This window comes from Oenanthe melanoleuca, chromosome 25, assembly GCF_029582105.1.
Source record: "Oenanthe melanoleuca isolate GR-GAL-2019-014 chromosome 25, OMel1.0, whole genome shotgun sequence".
Lineage (NCBI taxonomy): Eukaryota > Metazoa > Chordata > Aves > Passeriformes > Muscicapidae > Oenanthe > Oenanthe melanoleuca.
Window position 1 is genome coordinate 4,696,995 of NC_079358.1, and position 20,022 is coordinate 4,717,016.

General features: G+C 59.7%; 1 protein-coding gene and 1 long non-coding RNA gene across 2 annotated transcripts; both read left to right on the top strand.

Annotated features, from left to right (window-relative positions):
* Nucleotides 1-153: 153 nt before the first annotated feature.
* Nucleotides 154-14,242, top strand: GRK1 (G protein-coupled receptor kinase 1). The gene is made up of 8 exons (XM_056510184.1): nucleotides 154-610; nucleotides 3,124-3,410; nucleotides 5,277-5,404; nucleotides 6,757-6,914; nucleotides 7,720-7,803; nucleotides 8,253-8,377; nucleotides 10,415-10,616; nucleotides 13,947-14,242. The coding sequence occupies exons 1-8, from the start codon at nucleotides 154-156 to the stop codon at nucleotides 14,240-14,242; spliced, it is 1,737 nt and encodes a 578-aa protein (XP_056366159.1).
* A 3,386-nt stretch (nucleotides 14,243-17,628) lies between these two features.
* Nucleotides 17,629-18,262, top strand: LOC130262990 (uncharacterized). Its single transcript, XR_008842244.1, has 3 exons — nucleotides 17,629-17,697; nucleotides 17,781-17,860; nucleotides 18,143-18,262. It is a non-coding gene; the product is annotated as an uncharacterized LOC130262990 (long non-coding RNA).
* Nucleotides 18,263-20,022: the final 1,760 nt, after the last annotated feature.

The following is a 20,022-nucleotide window of genomic DNA, read 5'->3' on the forward strand; positions in this document are numbered from 1 at the left end:
ACCCCCAGTAACCCCAGTGACCCCAGTGACCCCAGTCCCCCCAGTACCCCCAGTAACCCCAGTCCCCCCAGTCGCCCCAGTGACCCCAGTCCCCCCAGTAACCCCCCTGACACCCCCCAATTTCCCAGGCCCACCCCCCGCACCCCCCCAGCCATGGACATCGGCGGCCTGGAGACCGTGGTGGCCAACTCGGCCTACGTGTCGGCGCGCGGCGGCCCCGGCGGCGGCGGCGGCCGCGACCGGCGCTCCAAGGCGCGGCTGCGCCTGCCCCACATCTCCCAGTGCGAGGCCCTGCGCGCCCAGCTGGGCGGGGCGCCCTCCGCCCAAAACGGGGCCCCGCCCGGCCACGCCCAAGATGGCGGCCAGGACACCTCCTTCCGGTGGCAGTGCGTGGAGCAGCCCATCGGGAAGCTGCTGTTCCGGCGCTTCCTGGAGGGGGCGCCGCAGTTCGCGGCGGCCGGGGCGCTGTGGGCCGAGATCGAGGCCTACGAGCAGTGCGAGGACGCGGAGAGGGAGGGCCTGGCCAAGCGGCTGCGCGGCCGGTTCTTCACGCCGGGAGGGTCCGAGCACTGCGGCTTCCTCAGCGCGGCGGCCACGGCGCCGCCCGCAGGTGAGCGGGGAAGACGGGGGGGGGCGCCAGTATGGCGGGTGTGACGCCAACATGGCGGCCGTGGGGTGACATGGTGGATGTGAAACCAATATGGCGGCCGTGGGGTGACATGACACCAATATGGTGGCTGTGACGCCAACATGGCGGCCGTGGGGTGACATGGTGGATGTGAAACCAATATGGCGGCCGTGGGGTGACATGACACCAATATGGTGGCTGTGACGCCAACATGGCGGCCGTGGGGTGACATGGTGGATGTGAAACCAATATGGCGGCCGTGGGGTGACATGACACAAATATGGTGGCTGTGACGCCAACATGGCGGCCGTGGGGTGACATGGTGGATGTGAAACCAATATGGCGGCCGTGGGGTGACATGACACCAATATGGTGGCTGTGACACCAATATGGCGGCTGTGGGGTGACATGGTGGATGTGACACCAATATGGCGGCCGTGGGGTGACATGACACCAATATGGCGGCTGTGACACCAATATGGCGGCTGTGGGGTGACATGGTGGATGTGACACCAATATGGCGGCCGTGGGGTGACATGACACCAATATGGTGGCTGTAACACCAATATGGCGGCTGTGGGGTGACATGGTGGATGTGACACCAATATGGCGGCCGTGGGGTGACATGACACCAATATGGTGGCTGTGACACCAATATGGCGGCTGTGGGGTGACATGGTGGATGTGAAACCAATATGGCGGCCGTGGGGTGACATGACACCAATATGGCGGCTGTGACGCCAACATGGCAGCTGTGGGGCTACATGGCGGACGTGACAACAATATGGCTGACACGGCTCCAATGTGGCGGACATAGTGCCCATATGGCACCTGTGACACTGACATGGCGGATGTGACACCAATATGGCGGCTATGGGGTGACATGACACCAATATGGCGGACATGACACCAATATGGCGGCTGTGGGGCTACATGGTGGATGTGACACCAATATGGCTGACACGGCTCCAATATGGCGGCTGTGATGCCAATATGGTGGCTGTGGGGTGACATGACACCAATATGGCAGACATGACACCAATATGGCAGACATGACACCAATATGGCTGACATGGCTCCAATATGGTGGCTGTGACACTAACATGGCGGACATGACACCAATATGGCGGCCGTGGGGGTGACATGGCTGACATGGCGCCAATATGGCGGACATAGTGCCAATATGGCAGCTGTGGCACTGACACGGCGGACGTGACACCAATATGGCTGACACAGCTCCAATATGGCAGCTGTGAGGTGACATGGCGGACATGACACCAATATGGTGGCTGTGGGGTGACTGGACACCAATATGGCGGCTGTGACACTGACATGGCAGCCATGACACCCCAACAACACCCACCACCCCCTTGGCAGCCATGACACCCCAATGGCAGCCATGATGGTTTTGGCAGCCATGACACCCCAACGGCAGCCATGATAATATTGGCAGCCATGACACCCCAACAACACCCACCACCCCCTTGGCGGCCATGACACCCCAATGGCAGCCATGATAATGTTGGCAGCCATGACACCCTAACGGCAGCCATGACACCCCAACAACACCCGCCACCCCCTCGGCAGCCATGACACCCCAGCGGCAGCCATGATAATGTTGGCAGCCATGACACCCCAACATCAGCCATGACACCCCAACAACACCCACCACCCCCTTGGCAGCCATGACACCCCAATGGCAGCCATGATGGTTTTGGCAGTCATGACACCCTAACGGCAGCCATGACACCCCAACAGCACCCGCCACCCCCTTGGCAGCCATGACACCCCAATGGCGGCCATGATGATGTTGGCAGCCATGACACTCCAATGGCAGCCATGATGACATGGCAGCCATGACACCCCAACGGCAGCCATGATAGTATTGGCAGCCATGACACAATGGCAGCCATGACACCCCAACAGCATCCACCATCCCCTCGGTGGCCATGACACCCCAATGGCAGCCATGATAATATTGGCAGCCATGACACCCTAACGGCAGCCATGACACCCCAACAACACCCACCACCCCCTCGGCGGCCATGACACCAAAATGGCGGCCATGATGATGTTGGCAGCCATTACACCCCAACAGCAGCCATGACAGTCCAACAGAAGCCATGACACCCCAACAGAAGCCATGACACTCCAATGGCAGCCATGATGATATTGGCAGCCATGACACCCCAACGGCAGCCATGATAATATTGGCAGCCATGACACCCTAACGGCAGCCATGACACCCCAACAACACCCACCACCCCCTCGGCAGCCATGACACCCCAACGGCAGCCATGACAGTCCAACAGAAGCCATGACACCCCAACAGAAGCCATGACACTCCAATGGCAGCCATGATGGTTTTGGCAGCCATGACACCCCAACGGCAGCCATGATAATATTGGCAGCCATGACACCCCAACGGCAGCCATGACACCCAACAACACCCACCACACCCTCGGCGGCCATGACACCCCTCCCCTCCCCCCCAGGCCCCGCCCTGCCGGGCGACGCCTTCGCGGCGGCGCGGCGCGAGCTGCTGGCGCACCTGGAGGCGGCGGCCTGGGCGCCGTACCGCGCCTCGCCCGAGTTCGGCCGCTTCGTGCAGTTCAAGTGGCTCGAGGGCCAGGCCGTGGGCGCCGACGCCTTCGCCGAGTTCCGCGTGCTGGGCAAGGGCGGCTTCGGCGAGGTGTGCGCCTGCCAGCGCCGCGCCACCGGCAAGATGTACGCCAACAAGCGCCTCAACAAGAAGCGCCTCAAGAAGCGCAACGGATACGAGGTGGGGGGGGGGGGAAAGCGTCACCGGGGGTGTCCCTAGCTGTCCCCGTGTCCCCAGGGGTGTCCCCAGCTGTCCCCAGGGGTGTCCCCAGGGGCGTCCCTCTGTCTCCAGGGGTGCCCCTCTGTCCCCAGGGGTGTCCCCAGCTGTCCCCAGCTGTCCCCAGGGGTGTCCCCAGGGGCGTCCCTCTGTCTCCAGGGGTGTCCCCAGCTGTCCCCAGGGGTGTCCCCAGGGGCGTCCCTCTGTCTCCAGGGGTGTCCCCAGCTGTCCCCAGGGGTGTCCCCAATGTCCCCGTGTCCCCAGGGGTGTCCCTCTGTCCCCAGGGGTGTCCCCAGCTGTCCTCAAGGGTGTCCCTCTGTCCCCAGCTGTCCCCAGGGATGTCCCCGTGTCCCCTGTGTCCCCAGGGGTGTCCCTCTGTCTCCAAGGGTGTCCCCAACTGTCCCCAGGGGTGTCCCTCTGTCCCCAGGGGCGTCCCTCTGTCCCCAGCTATCCTCAGGGATGTCCCCGTGTCCCCAGTGTCCCCAGCTGTCCCTAGGGGTGTCTCTCTGTCCCCAGGGATGATCCCAGTGTCCCCAGCGTCCCCAGGGGTGTCTCTCTGTCCCCAGGGATGATCCCAGTGTCCCCAGCGTCCCCAGGTGTGTCCCTCTGTCCCCAGGGATGTCCCCAGTGTCCCCAGGGGTGTCCCCAGCTGTCCTCAAGGGTGTCCCCATGTTCCCAAGGGTGTCCCCAGTGTCCCCAGGAGTGTCCCTCTGTCCCCACGGCTGTCCCTCTGTCCCCTCAGCGATGTCACTGTGCCCGTGGGTGTCCCTTGGTCCCCTCAGATGTTCCACTGTCCTCAAATTTGCCCCTTGGTCCCCACGCATGTCCCTCTGTCCCCTCAGCTTTCCCAGCGGCCTCTCAGTGGCCCCTCTGTCCCCAAATCTGCTCCTCTGTCCCCAGATCCATCCCCCCATTCCTTTTCCTGCCTTCTGTCCTTGTGTCCACCCCTCCGTCCCCACATCTGTCCCTCTGTCTGCTCGGATGTCCCTCGGTCCCTATGTCTGTCCCTTGGCGTGTGCCAGCTACGTGTCCTTGGCATGTCCCTGTCCCTGTGCCTGTGCCTGTCCCTGTCCCTGTGCCTGTCCATGTCCCTGTGCCTGTCCCTGTCCCTGGTGATGCCATCCCATGTCCTCACCATGTCCCCACCGTGTCCCTGTCCCTGTGCCTGTCTCTGTCCCTGTCCCTGTCCCTGTCCCTGTCCCTGTGTCTGTCCATGTCCCTGTCCCTGGTGATGCCATCCCGTGTCCCCACCGTGTCCCCCCTGTGTCCCTGTCCCTGTGCCTGTCCCTGTCCCTGGTGGTGCCATCCCATGTCCCTCACGTGTCCCCCCCGTGTCCCCATCATGTCCCCATCGTGTCCCCATGGTGTCACAGGCGGTGCTGGTGGAGAAGCGGATCCTGGCGCGCGTCCACAGCCGCTTCATCGTGTCCCTGTCCCTGTCCCTGTGTCTGTCCCTGTCCTTGTCCCTGGTGATGCCATCCCATGTCCTCACCATGTCCCCATCGTGTCCCTGTCCCTGTCCCTGTCCCTGTGTCTGTCCATGTCCCTGGTGATGCCATCCCGTGTCCCCACCGTATCCCCCCTGTGTCCCTGTCCCTGTGCCTGTCCCTGTCCCTGTGCCTGTCCCTGTCCCTGGTGATGCCATCCCGTGTCCCCATCATGTCCCCACCGTGTCCCTGTGCCTGTCTCTGTGCCTGTCCCTGTCCCTGGTGGTGCCATCCTGTGTCCCCATCATGTCCCCCCCGTGTCCCCATCGTGTCCCCATCATGTCCCCACCGTGTCCCCATGGTGTCCCCATCATGTCCCCACCATGTCCCCATGGTGTCCCAGGCGGCGCTGGTGGAGAAGCGGATCCTGGCGCGCGTCCACAGCCGCTTCATCGTGTCCCTGGCCTGCGCCTTCCAGACCAAGACCGACCTCTGCCTCGTCATGACCATCATGAACGGCGGCGACCTGCGGTACGGGCGGGGCTGGCACTGGGGGGCACTGGGGGGCACTGGGGTGGCACTGGGGGGCACTGGGGGGCACTGGGGGGCACTGGGGGGCACTGGGGTGGCACTGGGTGGCACTGGGGGGCACTGGGTGGCACTGTGGGGCACTGGGGTGGCACTGGGGGGCACTGTGGGGCACTGGGGGGCACTGGGGGGCACTGGGTGGCACTGGGGGGCACTGGGTGACAATGGGGTGGCCTCGGTGTGACACTGCGGTGCCACTGGGTGACGATGGCATGGCACTGGGGTGATACTGGGATGGCACTGGGTGGAACTGGGGGGCACTGGGGTGGCACTGGGGGGCACTGGGGTGGCACTGTGGGGCACTGTGGGGCACTGGGTGGCACTGGGTGGCACTGGGGGGCACTGGGTGGCACTGGGGTGGCACTGGGGTGGCACTGGGGGGCACTGGGGGGCACTGGGGGGCACTGGGGGGCACTGGGGTGGCACTGGGTGGCACTGGGGGGCACTGGGGGGCACTGGGTGGCACTGGGGTGGCACTGGGGTGGCACTGGGGGGCACTGGGTGGCACTGGGTGGCACTGGGGTGGCACTGGGTGGCACTGGGGGGCACTGGGGGCAATGGGGGGCACTGGGGGGCACTGGGGTGGCACTGGGTGGCACTGGGGGGCACTGGGGGCACTGGGGTGGCACTGGGTGGCACTGGGTGGCACTGGGGGGCACTGTGGGGCACTGGGTGGCACTGGGGGGGCACTGGGTGGCACTGGGGGGCACTGGGTGACAATGGGGTGGCCTCGGTGTGACACTGCGGTGCCACTGGGTGACGATGGCATGGCACTGGGGTGATACTGGGATGGCACTGGGTGACTCTGGGGTGACATCCCCTGGATGTCCCCAATGTCCCCAATGTCCTCTCTGTCCCCAAATGTCTCCAAATGACCCCAATGTCCCTGATGTCCCCAATGTCCCCAGTGTCCCACTGCTGTCACCAATGTCCCCAAGTCCCCAGTGTCTCCAATGTCCCCCACGTCACCTTGATGTCCCCAATGTCCCCAGTGTCCCAAATCCCCCCCAAATGTCCCCAATGTCCCCTCTGTTCCCTAATGTCCCCAATATCCCCAATATCCCCAATGTCCCCAATGTCCCCAATGCCCCCAATGTCCTCAATGTCTTCAGTGTCCCCAATGTCCCCAACATCCCCGATATCCCCAATGTCCCCAATGTCTCAAATCCCCCCAATGTCCCCAATGTCCCCACTGTCCCCCGATGTCCCTGATGTCCCCAATGTCCCCACTGTCCCCCGATGTCCCTGATGTCCCCGATGTCCCCTCTGTCTCCCGACGTCCCCGATGTCCCCAGGTACCACATCTACAACGTGGACGAGGACAACCCGGGGTTCGCGGAGCCGCGGGCGGTTTTCTACACGGCGCAGATCCTGCTGGGGCTGGAGCACCTGCACCAGCACCGCATCGTGTACCGCGACCTGAAACCCGAGAACGTGCTGCTGGACGACGCGGGTGACGCGGGGACACGGGGACACGGGGACATTGGGGACATGGGGACATGGGGGGAGACACTGGGGACACGGGGAATCGGGGACATGGGGACACGGGGACATTGGGGACACTGGGGACACCTGCACCAGCACCGCATCGTGTACCGCGACCTGAAACCCGAGAACGTGCTGCTGGACGACGCGGGTGACGCGGGGACACGGGGACATTGGGGGGATTGGGGACATTGGGACACGGGGACACGGGGGGGATTGGGGACATGGGGGATTGGGGACATTGGGGGGATTGGGGACACTGGGGACACCTGCACCAGCACCGCATCGTGTACCGCGACCTGAAACCCGAGAACGTGCTGCTGGACGACGCGGGTGACGCGGGGACACGGGGACACGGGGACATGGGGACATGGGGACATGGGGACACGGGGACATGGAGGGATTGAGGACATTGGGGGACATTTGGGACATTGTGGTGGACATTAGGGTCACTGGGGACATTGGGGACATTGGGGACATTGGGGTCATTTGGAACATTGGGGACATTTGGAACATTGGGGACATTGGGGGACATCGGGGACATTGAGGATATTGGGGGGACATTGGTGACATCGGGGACATTGGGGGACATTGGGGAAATTTGGGGGGATTGGGGACACTGGTGATATGGAGGGATTGGGGACATTGGGGGACATTGGGGATATTGGGGGGATTGGGGGGATTTGGGACATTGGTCACTGGTGTTTGGTCACTGGTGGTCACTGGTGGTCACTGGTGGTCACTGGTGGTCACTGGTGGTCACTCCTGCCCAGGCCACGTCCGTCTGTCCGACATGGGCTTGGCCGTGGAGCTCAAGGACGGAGAGGACAAAACGCGCGGCTACGCCGGGACCCCAGGTGGGGACAGGGACACTGGGGACACTGGGGGCACTGGGGGGGCACTGGGGGACACTGGGGACACTGGGGGGACATTGGGGGCACTGGGGGACACTGGGGACACTGGGGGACACTGGGGACACTGAGGGGACATTGGGGACATTGGGGACACTGGGGACACTGGGGGGGGCACTGGGGGGGCACTGGGGGACACTGGGAGGGCAATGGGGGGCACTGGGGACATTGGGGACACTGGGGGGACACTGGGGACACTGGGCATAGTGAGGACATGGGAAGCCCCATCAATCACCTGAGTCCCCTCCTCCTGTGTCACCTGGGGTCCCCCCCAATGTCACCTGTCCCCTCACTGTCCCTGTCCCCTGTCCCTGTCCCCTCACTGTCCCTGTCCCCTCCCTGTCCACTGTCCCTGTCCCCTGTCCCCTGTCCCTGTCCCTGTCCCTGTCCCGCAGGGTTCATGGCCCCCGAGCTGCTCAAGAACGAGGATTACGATTTCTCCGTCGATTATTTCACGCTGGGGGTGACGGTTTACGAGATGCTGGAGGCCAAGGGTCCCTTCCGCCGGCGGGGGGAGAAGGTGACACCGCAGGGACCCCCAGTACAGCCCAGTACAGCCCAGTACAGACCAGTACAGACCAGTATAGCCCAGTACAGCCCAGTATAGCCCAGTATAGCCCAGTACAGCCCAGTACAGCCCAGTGCATCCCAGTGCATCCCAGTACAGCCCAGTGCATCCCAGTACACCCCAGTACACCCAGTACATCCCAGTGCATCCCAGTGCATCCCAGTACAGCCCAGTGCATCCCAGTGCATCCCAGTACAGACCAGTACAGCCCAGTACAGCCCAGTGCATCCCAGTGCATCCCAGTACAGACCAGTACAGCCCAGTGCATCCCAGTACATCCCAGTGCATCCCAGTACAGCCCAGTGCATCCCAGTATAGCCCAGTACAGACCAGTACACCCCAGTACACCCCAGTACATCCCAGTGCATCCCAGTGCATCCCAGTACAGCCCAGTGCATCCCAGTGCATCCCAGTACAGACCAGTACAGCCCAGTACAGCCCAGTGCATCCCAGTGCATCCCAGTACAGACCAGTACAGCCCAGTGCATCCCAGTACATCCCAGTGCATCCCAGTACAGCCCAGTGCATCCCAGTACATCCCAGTACACCCCAGTACAGCCCAGTACATCCCAGTACAGCCCAGTGCATCCCAGTGCATCCCAGTGCATCCCAGTACAGACCAGTACATCCCAGTGCATCCCAGTGCAGCCCAGTGCATCCCAGTGCATCCCAGTACAGCCCAGTGCATCCCAGTGCATCCCAGTGCATCCCAGTACATCCCAGTACATCCCAGTGCATCCCAGTAACCGTGGGAACCCCCAGGAACGTCTCAGGGCTCCCAAAAACCCTCCCAGGAACTCCCCAAAATTCATCCAAGGGCTCCCAAAAACCTCTCAGGACCCTCAGAACCCCAAAAACCTCCAGGAACACCCCCAAGGACCCCCAGGAACCCCCCAAGGACCCCCAGAACCCCCCAAAAAATTCCCGTGGGACTTGAAGGACCCCCAGGACCCCCCAAAAATCTCCAGTGGGACCCCAGGGACCTTCAGAACCCCCCCAAGGAACCTCCTCAAGATCTTCAGAATCCTCCCAAAAACCTCCTGTGGGACCCCCAGGACCCCCAGAACCCCCCCAAGATGTTCAGAATCCCCTCAAGAGCCTCCAATAGGACCCCCCAGGACCCCCAGAACCCCCCAAAAAATCTCCAGTGGGACCCCCAGGACCCCCAAAACCCCCTCAAGAACCTCCAATAGGACCTCCAGGACCCCCACAAGATCTTCAGAACCCCCCAAGACCTTCCAACAAGACCCCCAGAACCCCCCAAAAACCCCCCAAGAACCCCCAAGGACCCCCAAAACCCCCCAAAAACCCCCCAAGGACTCCCCAAAACCCCCAAGGAGCCCCCCAAGAACCTCAAAGAACCCCCCAAGACCTTCAGAACCCCCCCAAGATCTTCAGACCCCCCCAATACCTTCCAACAAGACCCCCAGAACCCCCCCAAAAACCCCCCAAGGACCCCAAAAACCCCCCAAAAACCCCCCAAGGACCCCAAAAACCCCCAGAACCCCCAGGACCCCCAGAACCCCCCCAAGGACCTTCAGAACCCCTCCAAGATCTTCAGACCCCCCCAAGACCTTCCAACAAGACCCCCAGAACCCCCCAAGAACCCCCAAGGACCCCCAGGACCCCCCAAAAACTCCAGCGGGACCCCCAGGACTCCCCCAAGATTTTCAGAACCTCCCAAGAACCCCCCAGAACCCCCCAAGAACCCCCAAGAACCCCCAAGAACCCCCTAAGAACCTCGAGTGGGACCCCCAGGACCTCCCCAGAACCCCCAAGGACCCCAAAAACCCCCTCAAGATTTTCAGAACCCCCCAAGACCCTCCAACAAGACCCTCAGGACCCCCAAGACCCCCTCAAGAACCTCCAATAGGACCCCCCCAAGGACCTTCAGAACACCCCAAGACCCCCAGAACCCCCCCAAAAACCCCCCAAGGACCCCAAAAACCCCCCAAAAAAACCCCAAAAAAAGCCCCCGAATCCCGGCAGGTGGAGAACAAGGAGGTGACGCGGCGCATCCTGCACGACGCCGTGTCCTACTCGGACAAGTTCAGCGCGGCGGCGCGCGCCGCCTGCGAGGGGCTGCTGGCCAAGGACCCCCAGCGGCGCCTCGGCTTCCGCGGCGGCGACTGCGCCCAGCTCAAAGCGCAGCCCTTCTTCCAGGGCATCAACTGGGGCCGCCTGGAGGCCGGTAACGCCCGCGGCGCGGCGGGAGCGGGGGGCTCTAAATGGGTTTTGGGGTCTTTGTTGGGTTTTTGGGGTCTTAGTTGGGTGTTGGGTGGCCAAAAGTTGGAGTTTCCGTTGGGTTTTGGGGTCTCTGTTGGGGCTTTGGGGGTCTCCAATGATTTTGGGTGGTCAAGCGTTGGAGTTTTCGTTGGGTTTTGGGGGGGTCTTAGTTGGGTGTTGGGTGGTCAAGAGTTGGAGTTTCCGTTGGGTTTTGGGGTTCTCTGTTGGGGCTTTGGGGTCTTCGTTGGGTGTTGGGATCTCCATTGGGTTTGGGGTCTTTTTTGGGTGTTGGGTGGTCAAGAGTTGGAGTTTCCATTGGATTTGGGGGCCTCCATTGGGTTTTGGGGTCTTCGTTGGGTTTGGGGTCTCCGTTGGGTTTTGGGGTCTCTGTTTGGGTTTTGGGGTCTTCGTTGGGTGTTGGGTGGTCAAAAGTTGGAGATTATGTTGGGGTTTGGGGTCTTAATTGGGTTTTGGGGTCTTCATTGGGTTTTGGGGTCTCCGTTGGGGTTTTGGGGTCTTTGTTGGGTTTTGGGGTCTCTGTTGGGTTTGGGTAGTCAAGAGTTTGGGTCCCCATTGGGTTTTGGGGTCTCGGGTGTTGGGCAGTCAAGAGTTGGAGTTTCTGTTGGGTTTTGGGGTCTTTGTTGGGCTTTGGGGTCTCGATCGGGTTTTGGGCTCTTTGTTGGGTGTTGGGTGATCAAGAGTTGGCGTTTTAGTTGGGTTTGGGTGGTCTCCAGTGGGGTTTTGGTGTTTCCGTTGGGTTTTGGGGTCTTCATTGGGTTTTAAGGTCTTTGTTGGGTTTTGGGGTCTTCGTTGGGTGTTGGGTGTTCAAATAGTTGGTGTTGGGTGGTGAAAAGTTGGAGTTTCCATTGGGTTTTGGGGTCTCTGTTGGAGTTTTGGGGTCTTCATTGGATTTTGGGGTCTTTGTTGGGTGTTGGGTGGTCAAAAGTTGGAGATTATGTTGGGTTTTGGGGTCTTCATTGGGTTTTGGGGTCTTCATTGGGTGTTGGGGTCTCTGTTGGGTTTGGGGTCTTCGTTGGGTTTTGGAGTCTCTGTTGGAGTTTTGGGTCTCAATTTGGTGTTGGGTGGTCAAGAGTTGGAGTTTCCGTTGGGTTTTGGGGTCTCCATTGGGTTTTGGGGTCTCAGTTGGGTGTTGGGCGGTCAAGAGTTGGAATTTTCATTGGGTTTTGGGGTCTCTGTTGGAGTTTGGGTAGTCAAGAGTTTGGGTCTCCATTGGGTTTTGGGCTCTTTGTTGGGTGTTGGGTGATCAAGAGTTGGAGTTTCCGTTGGGTTTGGGGGTCTCCAGTGGGGTTTTGGTGTTTCCGTTGGGTTTTGGGTCTCTGTTGGGTTTGGAGTCTCCATTGGCTTTGGGTAGCCAAGAGTTGGGGTCTCCATTGGGTGTTGGGGTCTCCGTTGGGTTTTGGGGTCTCTGTTGGAGTTTGGGGTCTTCTTGGGTTTGGAGTCTCCAATGATTTTGGGTGGTCAAGACTTGGGGTCTTCAATGGGGTTTGGGGTCTCAGTTGGGTGTTGGGTGGTCCAAAGTTGGCGTTTCCGTTGGGTTTTGGGGTCTCTGTTGGGTTTGGGTAGTCAAGAGTTTGGGTCTCCATTGGGTTTTGGGGTCTTCATTGGGTTTGGGGTCTCTGTTGGAGATTTGGGGTCTTCATTGGGTTTGGGGGTCTTCATTGGGTTTTGGGGTCTTCATTGGGTTTGGGGTCTGTTGGGTTTGGGGGTCTTCATTGGGTTTGGGGGTCTTCATTGGGTTTGGGGTCTGTTGGGTTTGGGGTCTTCATTGGATTTGGGGGTCTCCATTGGGTTTTGGGGTCTCCATTGGGTTTTGGAGTCTTTGTTGGGTTTTGGGGTCTTTGTTGGGTTTTGGGGTCTTTGTTGGGTTTTGGGGTCTCTGTTGGGTTTGGGGTCTTTGTTGGGTGTTGGGGTCTTTGTTTGGGTTTGGGGTCTTCATTGGGTTTTGGGTGGTCAAGAGTTTGGGTCTCCATTGGGTTTTGGGCTCTTTGGTGGGTGTTGGGTGGTCAAGAGTTGGAATCCGTTGGGTTTTGGGGTCTCCATTGGGTGTTGGGTGGTCAAGGGTTGGAGTTTCCGTTGGGTTTGGGGGTCTCCAGTGGGGTTTTGGGGTCTTTGTTGGGTTTTGGGGTCTCTGTTGGGTTTGGAGTCTCCATTGGGTGTTGGGTGGTCAAGAGTTGGGGTCTCTGTTGGGTTTTGGGGTCTCCGTTGGGTTTGGGGTCATCTTGGGTTTGGGGTCTTCATTGGGTTTTGGGTCTCTGTTGGGTTTGGAGTCTCCAATGATTTTGGGTGGTCAAGAGTTGGGGTCTTCAATGGGGTTTGGGGTCTCCATTGGGTTTTGGGGTCTTCAATGGGGTTTGGGGTCTTCGTTGGGTGTTGGGCGGTCAAAATTGGAGATTCCATTGGGTTTTGGGGTCTCTGTTGGGTTTGGGGTCTCCATTGGGTTTTGGGGTCTTCGTTGGGTTTTGGGGTCTCTGTTGGGTTTGGGGGTCTCTATTGAGTTTGGGGTCTCCATTGGCTGTTGGGGTCTCCATTGGGTTTTGGGGTCTCTGTTGGGTTTTGGGGTCTCCATTGGGGTACCCTGAGATATTGGGGTGCTCCTGGGGGGCTGCCTGAGATTCTGGGATTTTGAGATTTTTTTGGGAGCCCTGGGTTGAATTTTGGGGAGCTCCTGGTGTTCCTTGAGACGTTTGTGGGATTTCTCAGACATTCCTGGGGGTTCCTGTGGTTACTGGGCTATACTGGGCCATACTGGGATGTACTGGGAGGTTTCTGGGAACCCTGGCTTGAATTTTGGGGAGCTCCTGCTGGTCCTTGAGAGATTTTTGGGAGTTCTCAGACATTCTGGGGGTTCCTGGGGGTTCCTGTGGTTACTGGGCTATACTGGGCCATACTGGGCTGTACTGGGAGGTTTCTGGGAACCCTGGCTTGAATTTTGGGGAGCTCCTGCTGGTCCTTGGGACATTTTTGGGAGCCCTCAGACATTCCTGGGAGTTCCTGTGGTTCCTGTGGTTACTGGACTATACTGGGCTATACTGGGCTATACTGGGCTATACTGTGAATTACTGGGCAGTTTCTGGGGGCCCTGGCTTGAATTTTGGGGAGCTCCTGGTGTTCCTTGGGATGATTTTGGGAGTTCTCAGACATTCCTGGGGGTTCCTGGGGGTTCTTGAGGGTTCCTGTGGTTCCTGAGCTACACTGCCCCAACCGAAAATCCCCAAAAACAATCCCCCAAAAATAACGGGGTGCCCCCCTCCCTCCCCCCCGTGACCCCCCCCAGGCCTGGTGCCGCCGCCGTTCGTGCCGGACCCGCGCGTGGTTTACGCCAAGGATTTGGGGGAGGTGGGCGCCTTCTCGACGGTGAAGGGCGTGGAGCTGGACGGGGGGGACGCGGCGCTGTGCGACGCCTTCGCCTCGGGCACGGTGCCCATCCCCTGGCAGGAGGAGCTGATCGAGACCGGCGTCTTCGAGGAGCTCAACGTCTGGGGGGCGCCGGGGACGCTGCCCCCCGACCTGGACCCCAGCGCGGCCGGGGGGGCGGCGGGAGGGAAATCCTCCACCTGTAGGTTGTTGTGAGGGGAGGGGGACTACCCCGAAATTTTGGGGGTGGGGGGTTGTGGTAAAGAGGGATCTCACCCCGAAATTTTGGGGAGGAATGGTTGTTGTGAGAGGGATCCTGAAATTTTGGGAGGGACAGCTGCAATGAGAGGGATCACACCCCGAAATTTTGGGTGGGAAATCCTCCACCTGTAGGTTGTTGTGAGGAGGAGGGGGAGTACCCCGAAATTTTGGGGGGTGTGGTTGGTGTGAGTGGGATCGCACCCCGAAATTTTGGGGGGGACACATGTTATGAGTGGATCACGCCCCGAAATTTTGGGGGGGAATTGTGTGAGAGGGATTGGTGTGAGAGGGATCTCACCCCGAAATTTTGGGGAGGAATGGTTGTTGTGAGAGGGATCCTGAAATTTTGGGAGGGACAGCTGCAGTGAGAGGGATCACACCCCGAAATTTTGGGTGGGAAATCCTCCACCTGTAGGTTGTTGTGAGGGGAGGGGGAGTACCCCGAAATTTTGGGGGTGGGGGATGGTTGGTGTGAGAGGGATTGCATCCCGAAATTTTGGGGGGTGTGGTTGGTGTGAGACGGATTACACCGCGAAATTTTGGAGGGGATTGTTGTGATAGGGATCCCCAAATTTTGGGGGGGACAGCTGCTGTGAGCGGGATTGAACCCCGAAATTTTGGGGAGGATGGTTGGTGTGATAGGGATCGCATCCCGAAATTTTGGGGGGCGCACCAGCAATGAGTGGATCACACCCCGAAATTTTGGGAGGGGAACACCTATTATGAATGCAATTGCACCCCGAAATTTTGGGCGGGAAATCCTCCACCTGTAGGTTGTTGTGAGGGGAGGGGGAGTACCCCGAAATTTTGGGGGGGACACATGTTATGAGTGGATCACGCCCCGAAATTTTGGGGGGTGTGGTTGGTGTGAGTGGGATCGCACCCCGAAATTTTGGGTGGGAAATCCTCCACCTGTAGGTTGTTGTGAGGAGGGGGCGTACCCCTAAATTTGGGGGTGGGGGGTTGTGGTAAGAGGGATCTCACCCCGAAATTTTTGGGGGAGGATGGTTGGTGTGAGAGGGATCGCATCCCAAAATTTTGGGGAGGAATGGTTGTGAGAGGGACCCCGAAATTTTGGGGGGGGGACAGCTGCAGTGACTGGATCACACCCCGAAATTTTGGGAGGGGAACACCTGTTATGAATGCAATTGCACCCCGAAATTTTGGGAGGGGAACACCTGTTATGAATGCAATTGCACCCCGAAATTTGGGGCGGTGCTGCTGTGAGTGGGACTGGGATGGGGGGAGGACACCCCAAAAAAACGGGGGGATTCTGCCCAATTTGGCTCCAAAAATCGGGGTGTCCCCGCAGGACGATCTGAACTGGGGTCCCCCCCCCCCCCTCATTTTTTTGGGGTGTCTGGAATTGGAGGTGGGAACAAAACCAGGGAACCCCCCCCCCCCAGGATCCCCCCAAAAAAATGGAGACACCCCCAAAAATTGGAGTCCCGCCCCTCCCCCCCTCCCCTCAGCTCGGTGCCACCTTGGGGGGGGACACAAGAGCCCCCCCAAATTTACCTCATGTCCCCTCCCCCCCCCCCCCTCCCGTGACTCAGGGACACGTTTTGGGACCCCCCAAAAAAGGGGGTTCCCCTCCCCACCCCCCACTTTGGTGTACAATAAATCGTGGTTGTTGCTGCTCCGTGCGGGGGGTTTGGATTTGGGGACACCCCACGAATGTCCCCAAAGTGTCCCCAAAGTGTCACCAGCAATGGGAACTGCCCCCTCCCCCAGTGTCACCAACACCCCGATGTCACCAATGTCCCCAAATGTCCTTGAGGTGTCCCCAATGTCTCAATGTCCCCAAATGTCCCAAAGTGTCCTCCATGTCCCCAATCTGCAAATGTCCCCAAATGTCCCGATGTGACCCTGATGTCACTGATGTGTCCCCGATGTCCCCAATCCCCCGATATGCCCCAATGTCCCCAACGTGTCCCTAAAGTCCCCAATGCCCCCAAACCCCCCAAAGTGTCCCCAATGTGTCCCTAAAGTCCTCAATCCCCCCAATGACCCCAATGTCCCCAATCCCCCCAAATGTCCCCAAAATGTTCCAAATCTCCCCAATGTCCCCCAATGTCCCGATGTGTCCCCAACCCCCCCGATGTCCCCAAATGTCCCTGATGTGTCCCCGACGTCCCCAATGTGTCCCTAAAGTCCCCAATCCACCCAGTGTCCCCCAATGTCCCCCAGTGTCCCAAATCCCCCGGATGTCCCCAAATGTCCCCAAACCCCCCAATGTCCCCAAAAGTCCCGATGTGTCCCCAGTGTCCCCCAAATGTCCCCAATGTCCCAAATGTCCCCAATCCCCTCCCGATGTCCCCCAATGTCCCCAATTTGTCCCCAAATGCCCCCAATCCCCCCGATATCCCCCAATGTCCCAATTTGTCCCCAAATGTCCCAAATCCCCCCAATGTCCCTCGATGTCCCCAAATGTCCCTAAAGTCCCCAATGCCCCCAAACCCCCCGATGTCCCCAAATGTCCTCGATGTCCCCAATGTTCCCAACCCCCCCCAAATGTCCCCAAAAGTCCCGATGTGTCCCAAATGTCCCCAATTCCCCGGACGTCCCCAATCCCCCCAAATGTCCCCAAAATGTTCCAAATCTCCCCAATGTCCCCAACCCCCCCGATGTCCCCAAACTGCCCAATGTCCCCAAAAGTCCCGATGTGTCCCCAATGTCCCCAACCCCCCCATTGTCCCCAATGTCCCCAATGTCCCAAATCCCCCCCGATGTCCCCAAACCCCCCAATGTCCCCCACTGTCCCCACTGTCCCCAGTGTCCCCGCGCTGTCCCCGCGGCCAGCTCAGCTCAGCTCTAGGGTGTTTATTGGCGTCTCTAACACTCACTGATGCAGATAAATAGGGGACAATTGTCACCGCCGCCACCCCCGCGCGGGGAGGGGGGGAGGGGACACCGCGGGGACCCCTCCCCCACCGGGGACACCGCGGGGACCCCTCGGTGGGGACAGCGCCACCCCCTTGGGGACAATTCCTTTTTTTTTTTTTTGGCGCCACCCCCATTTTTTTTGGGGGGGGGGGGGTCACCCCCTTTTTTTTGGGGGGGGCACGCCCACCCAGTGACGTCACCACCGAGGGGATTCCCCAATTTCGGGGCCGCCCCCGCTGTCCCCCCTCCCCCTCCCCCTCATTTCGCCACTTTCCCCCCGTTTTCTTTCCTTTCTTTTTTTTTTTTTCTTTTTTTTTTTTTGCCTTTTTTTGCTGTTTTTTCCCCCTAAAGTGCGGTCAAGGGGGGGTGGTGGGGGAGGGGCGGCGCGTGGGGGGTGGGGGAGGGGCGTGGGTGGGTGGGGGGAGGGGTCAGTCAGTAGCAAACGCGGCCACGAAAAAAAGTGCAAAAGGGGGGAGGGGCCGCGGGGGGGGGAGGGGAGGGGGGAGGGGGCGCCTCGCGCGTGGGTTTGCACACTCGCGGGTGGATTTGCACACTCGCACGCGGGGTTTGCACGAGGATCGTCCTTGCACGAGGGTTTTTGCGCGAGGATTTGCACACTCACGCGTGGGGTTTGCACACTCGCACGCGGGGTTTGCACACTCGCGCGTGGGGTTTGCACACTCGCACGTGGATTTGCACACTCGCGCGAGAATTTGGACACTCACGCAAGGATTTGCACATTCGCGCGTGGATTTGCACACTCGCGCGTGGATTTGCACACTCGCGCGAGAATTTGCACACTCGTGCGCGGTTTTTCACACTCACACGCGAGGATTTGCACACTCACGCAAGGATTTGCACACTCGCACGTGGGGTTTGCACACTCGCACGTGGGGTTTGCACACACGCGAGGATTTGCACACTCGCACGTGGATTTGCACACTCGCGCGAGGATTTGCACACTCACAGGTGGGGTTTGCACACTCGCGCGTGGATTTGCACACTCGCATGTGGATTTGCACACTCACGCGAGGATTTGCACACTCGCACGTGGGGTTTGCATACTCGCGCGTGGATTTGCACACTCGCGCGTGGATTTGCACGAGGATGGGGCCGTGGATGGAGCCAATCCTTGCACAAACACGATCCTTGCACCAGGATTTCCTCTCTGGAGTGTGGGCTTTGCACGAGGACAATCCTTGCACGTGGATTTGCACACTCACACGTGGGGTTTTGCACAAGGATTTGTCCTTGCACAAACACGATCCTTGCACGAGGACAGTTTTTGCACGAGGATTTTCTCTGGAGTGTGGAATTTGCACGAGGACAATCCTTGCACGAGGACAGGTTTTGCACGAGGATTTGCACACTCGCACGCGGGGTTTGCACGAGGATGGGGCCGTGGATGGAGCCAATCCTTGCACAAACACAATCCTTGCACGAGGATCCTTGCACAAGGACAGGGATTTGCACGAGGATTTTCTCTCTGGAGTGTGGGGTTTGCACGAGGACAATCCTCGCACGAGGATCCTCGCACGAGGATTTTTGCACGAGGATTTTCACACTCGCACGCGGGGTTTGCACGAGGATTTGCCCTTGAACGAGGAACAATCCTTGCACAAACACGATCCTTGCACGAGGATTTTCTCTGGAGTGTGGAATTTGCACGAGGACAATCCTTGCACAAGGACAGGTTTTGCACGAGGATTTGCACACTCGCACGCGGGGTTTGCACGAGGACGATCCTTGCACGAGGATTTTTTTGCACGAGGATTTTTTTGCACGAGGATCTTTGCTCCCCCCTCGTGCAAAGCCCCTCCCGCCCCCATGCAAGCCCCGCCCTCGCACACCTGGCGGGTGAGTGTGAGTGTGAGTGGCCTTGCACACTCGTGTGAGGCACGGGGGGGGTCTGCACAGGGAGCGACCCCAGAGCCGCGCCTTGCACACTCACGGGGGACACGCCCCTTTGCTTGCACGGGAGAGACCCTTGCACACTCAGGGTTGCTCGGGGGAGATCCTTGCACACTCAGGTCCTTGCACAGGGACCCATTTGCACACTCACCATTCATGAGGAGCCCCTTGCACACTCACAATTGCACAAGGGACATCTTTTGCACGCTCAGAATTGCACAGGGACCCTCTTGCACGCTCAGGATTGCACGAGAGAAGTCTTTTGCACGCTCAGAATTGCACAAGGGGAATCCTCTGCACACTCAGAATTGCACGAGGATCCTCCTTTGCACACTCATAACTGCACAAGGAGCCCTTTGCACACTCAGGATTGCACGAGGATCCTTTTACACACCCACAATTGCACGAGGATCCCTTTGCTCACTCACAACTGCACAAGGACTCTTTTGCACACTCACAATTACACAAGGACTCCCCTTGCACACTCAGGATTGCACGAGGATCCTTTTACACACTCAAAATTGCACGAGGACCCCTTTGCACACTCACAATTGCACGAGGATCCCGTTGCACACTCAGGATTGCACAAGGACTCTTTTGCACACTCACCATTGCCCGAGCCCCCTCCCTTGCGCACTCACCATTGCACGAGGATCCTCCTTTGCACACTCACCATTGCACGAGGATCCTCCCTTGCACACTCAGGATTGTGCAAGGACTCTTTTGCACACTCACCATTGCACGAGGATCCTCCCTTGCACACTCAGGATTGTGCAAGGACTCTTTTGCACACCCACCATTGCACGAGGCCCCCCCCCCCCCCGCACGCTCACACGCCCCCAGCCCCTCCCCCCTTGCACACTCGCCCCTCCCCCCGCCCGGGGGTGCTGGAATGTCGCTGCGATGCCGATAAGGTGCCGAAGGGGGGGGGGAGGGGG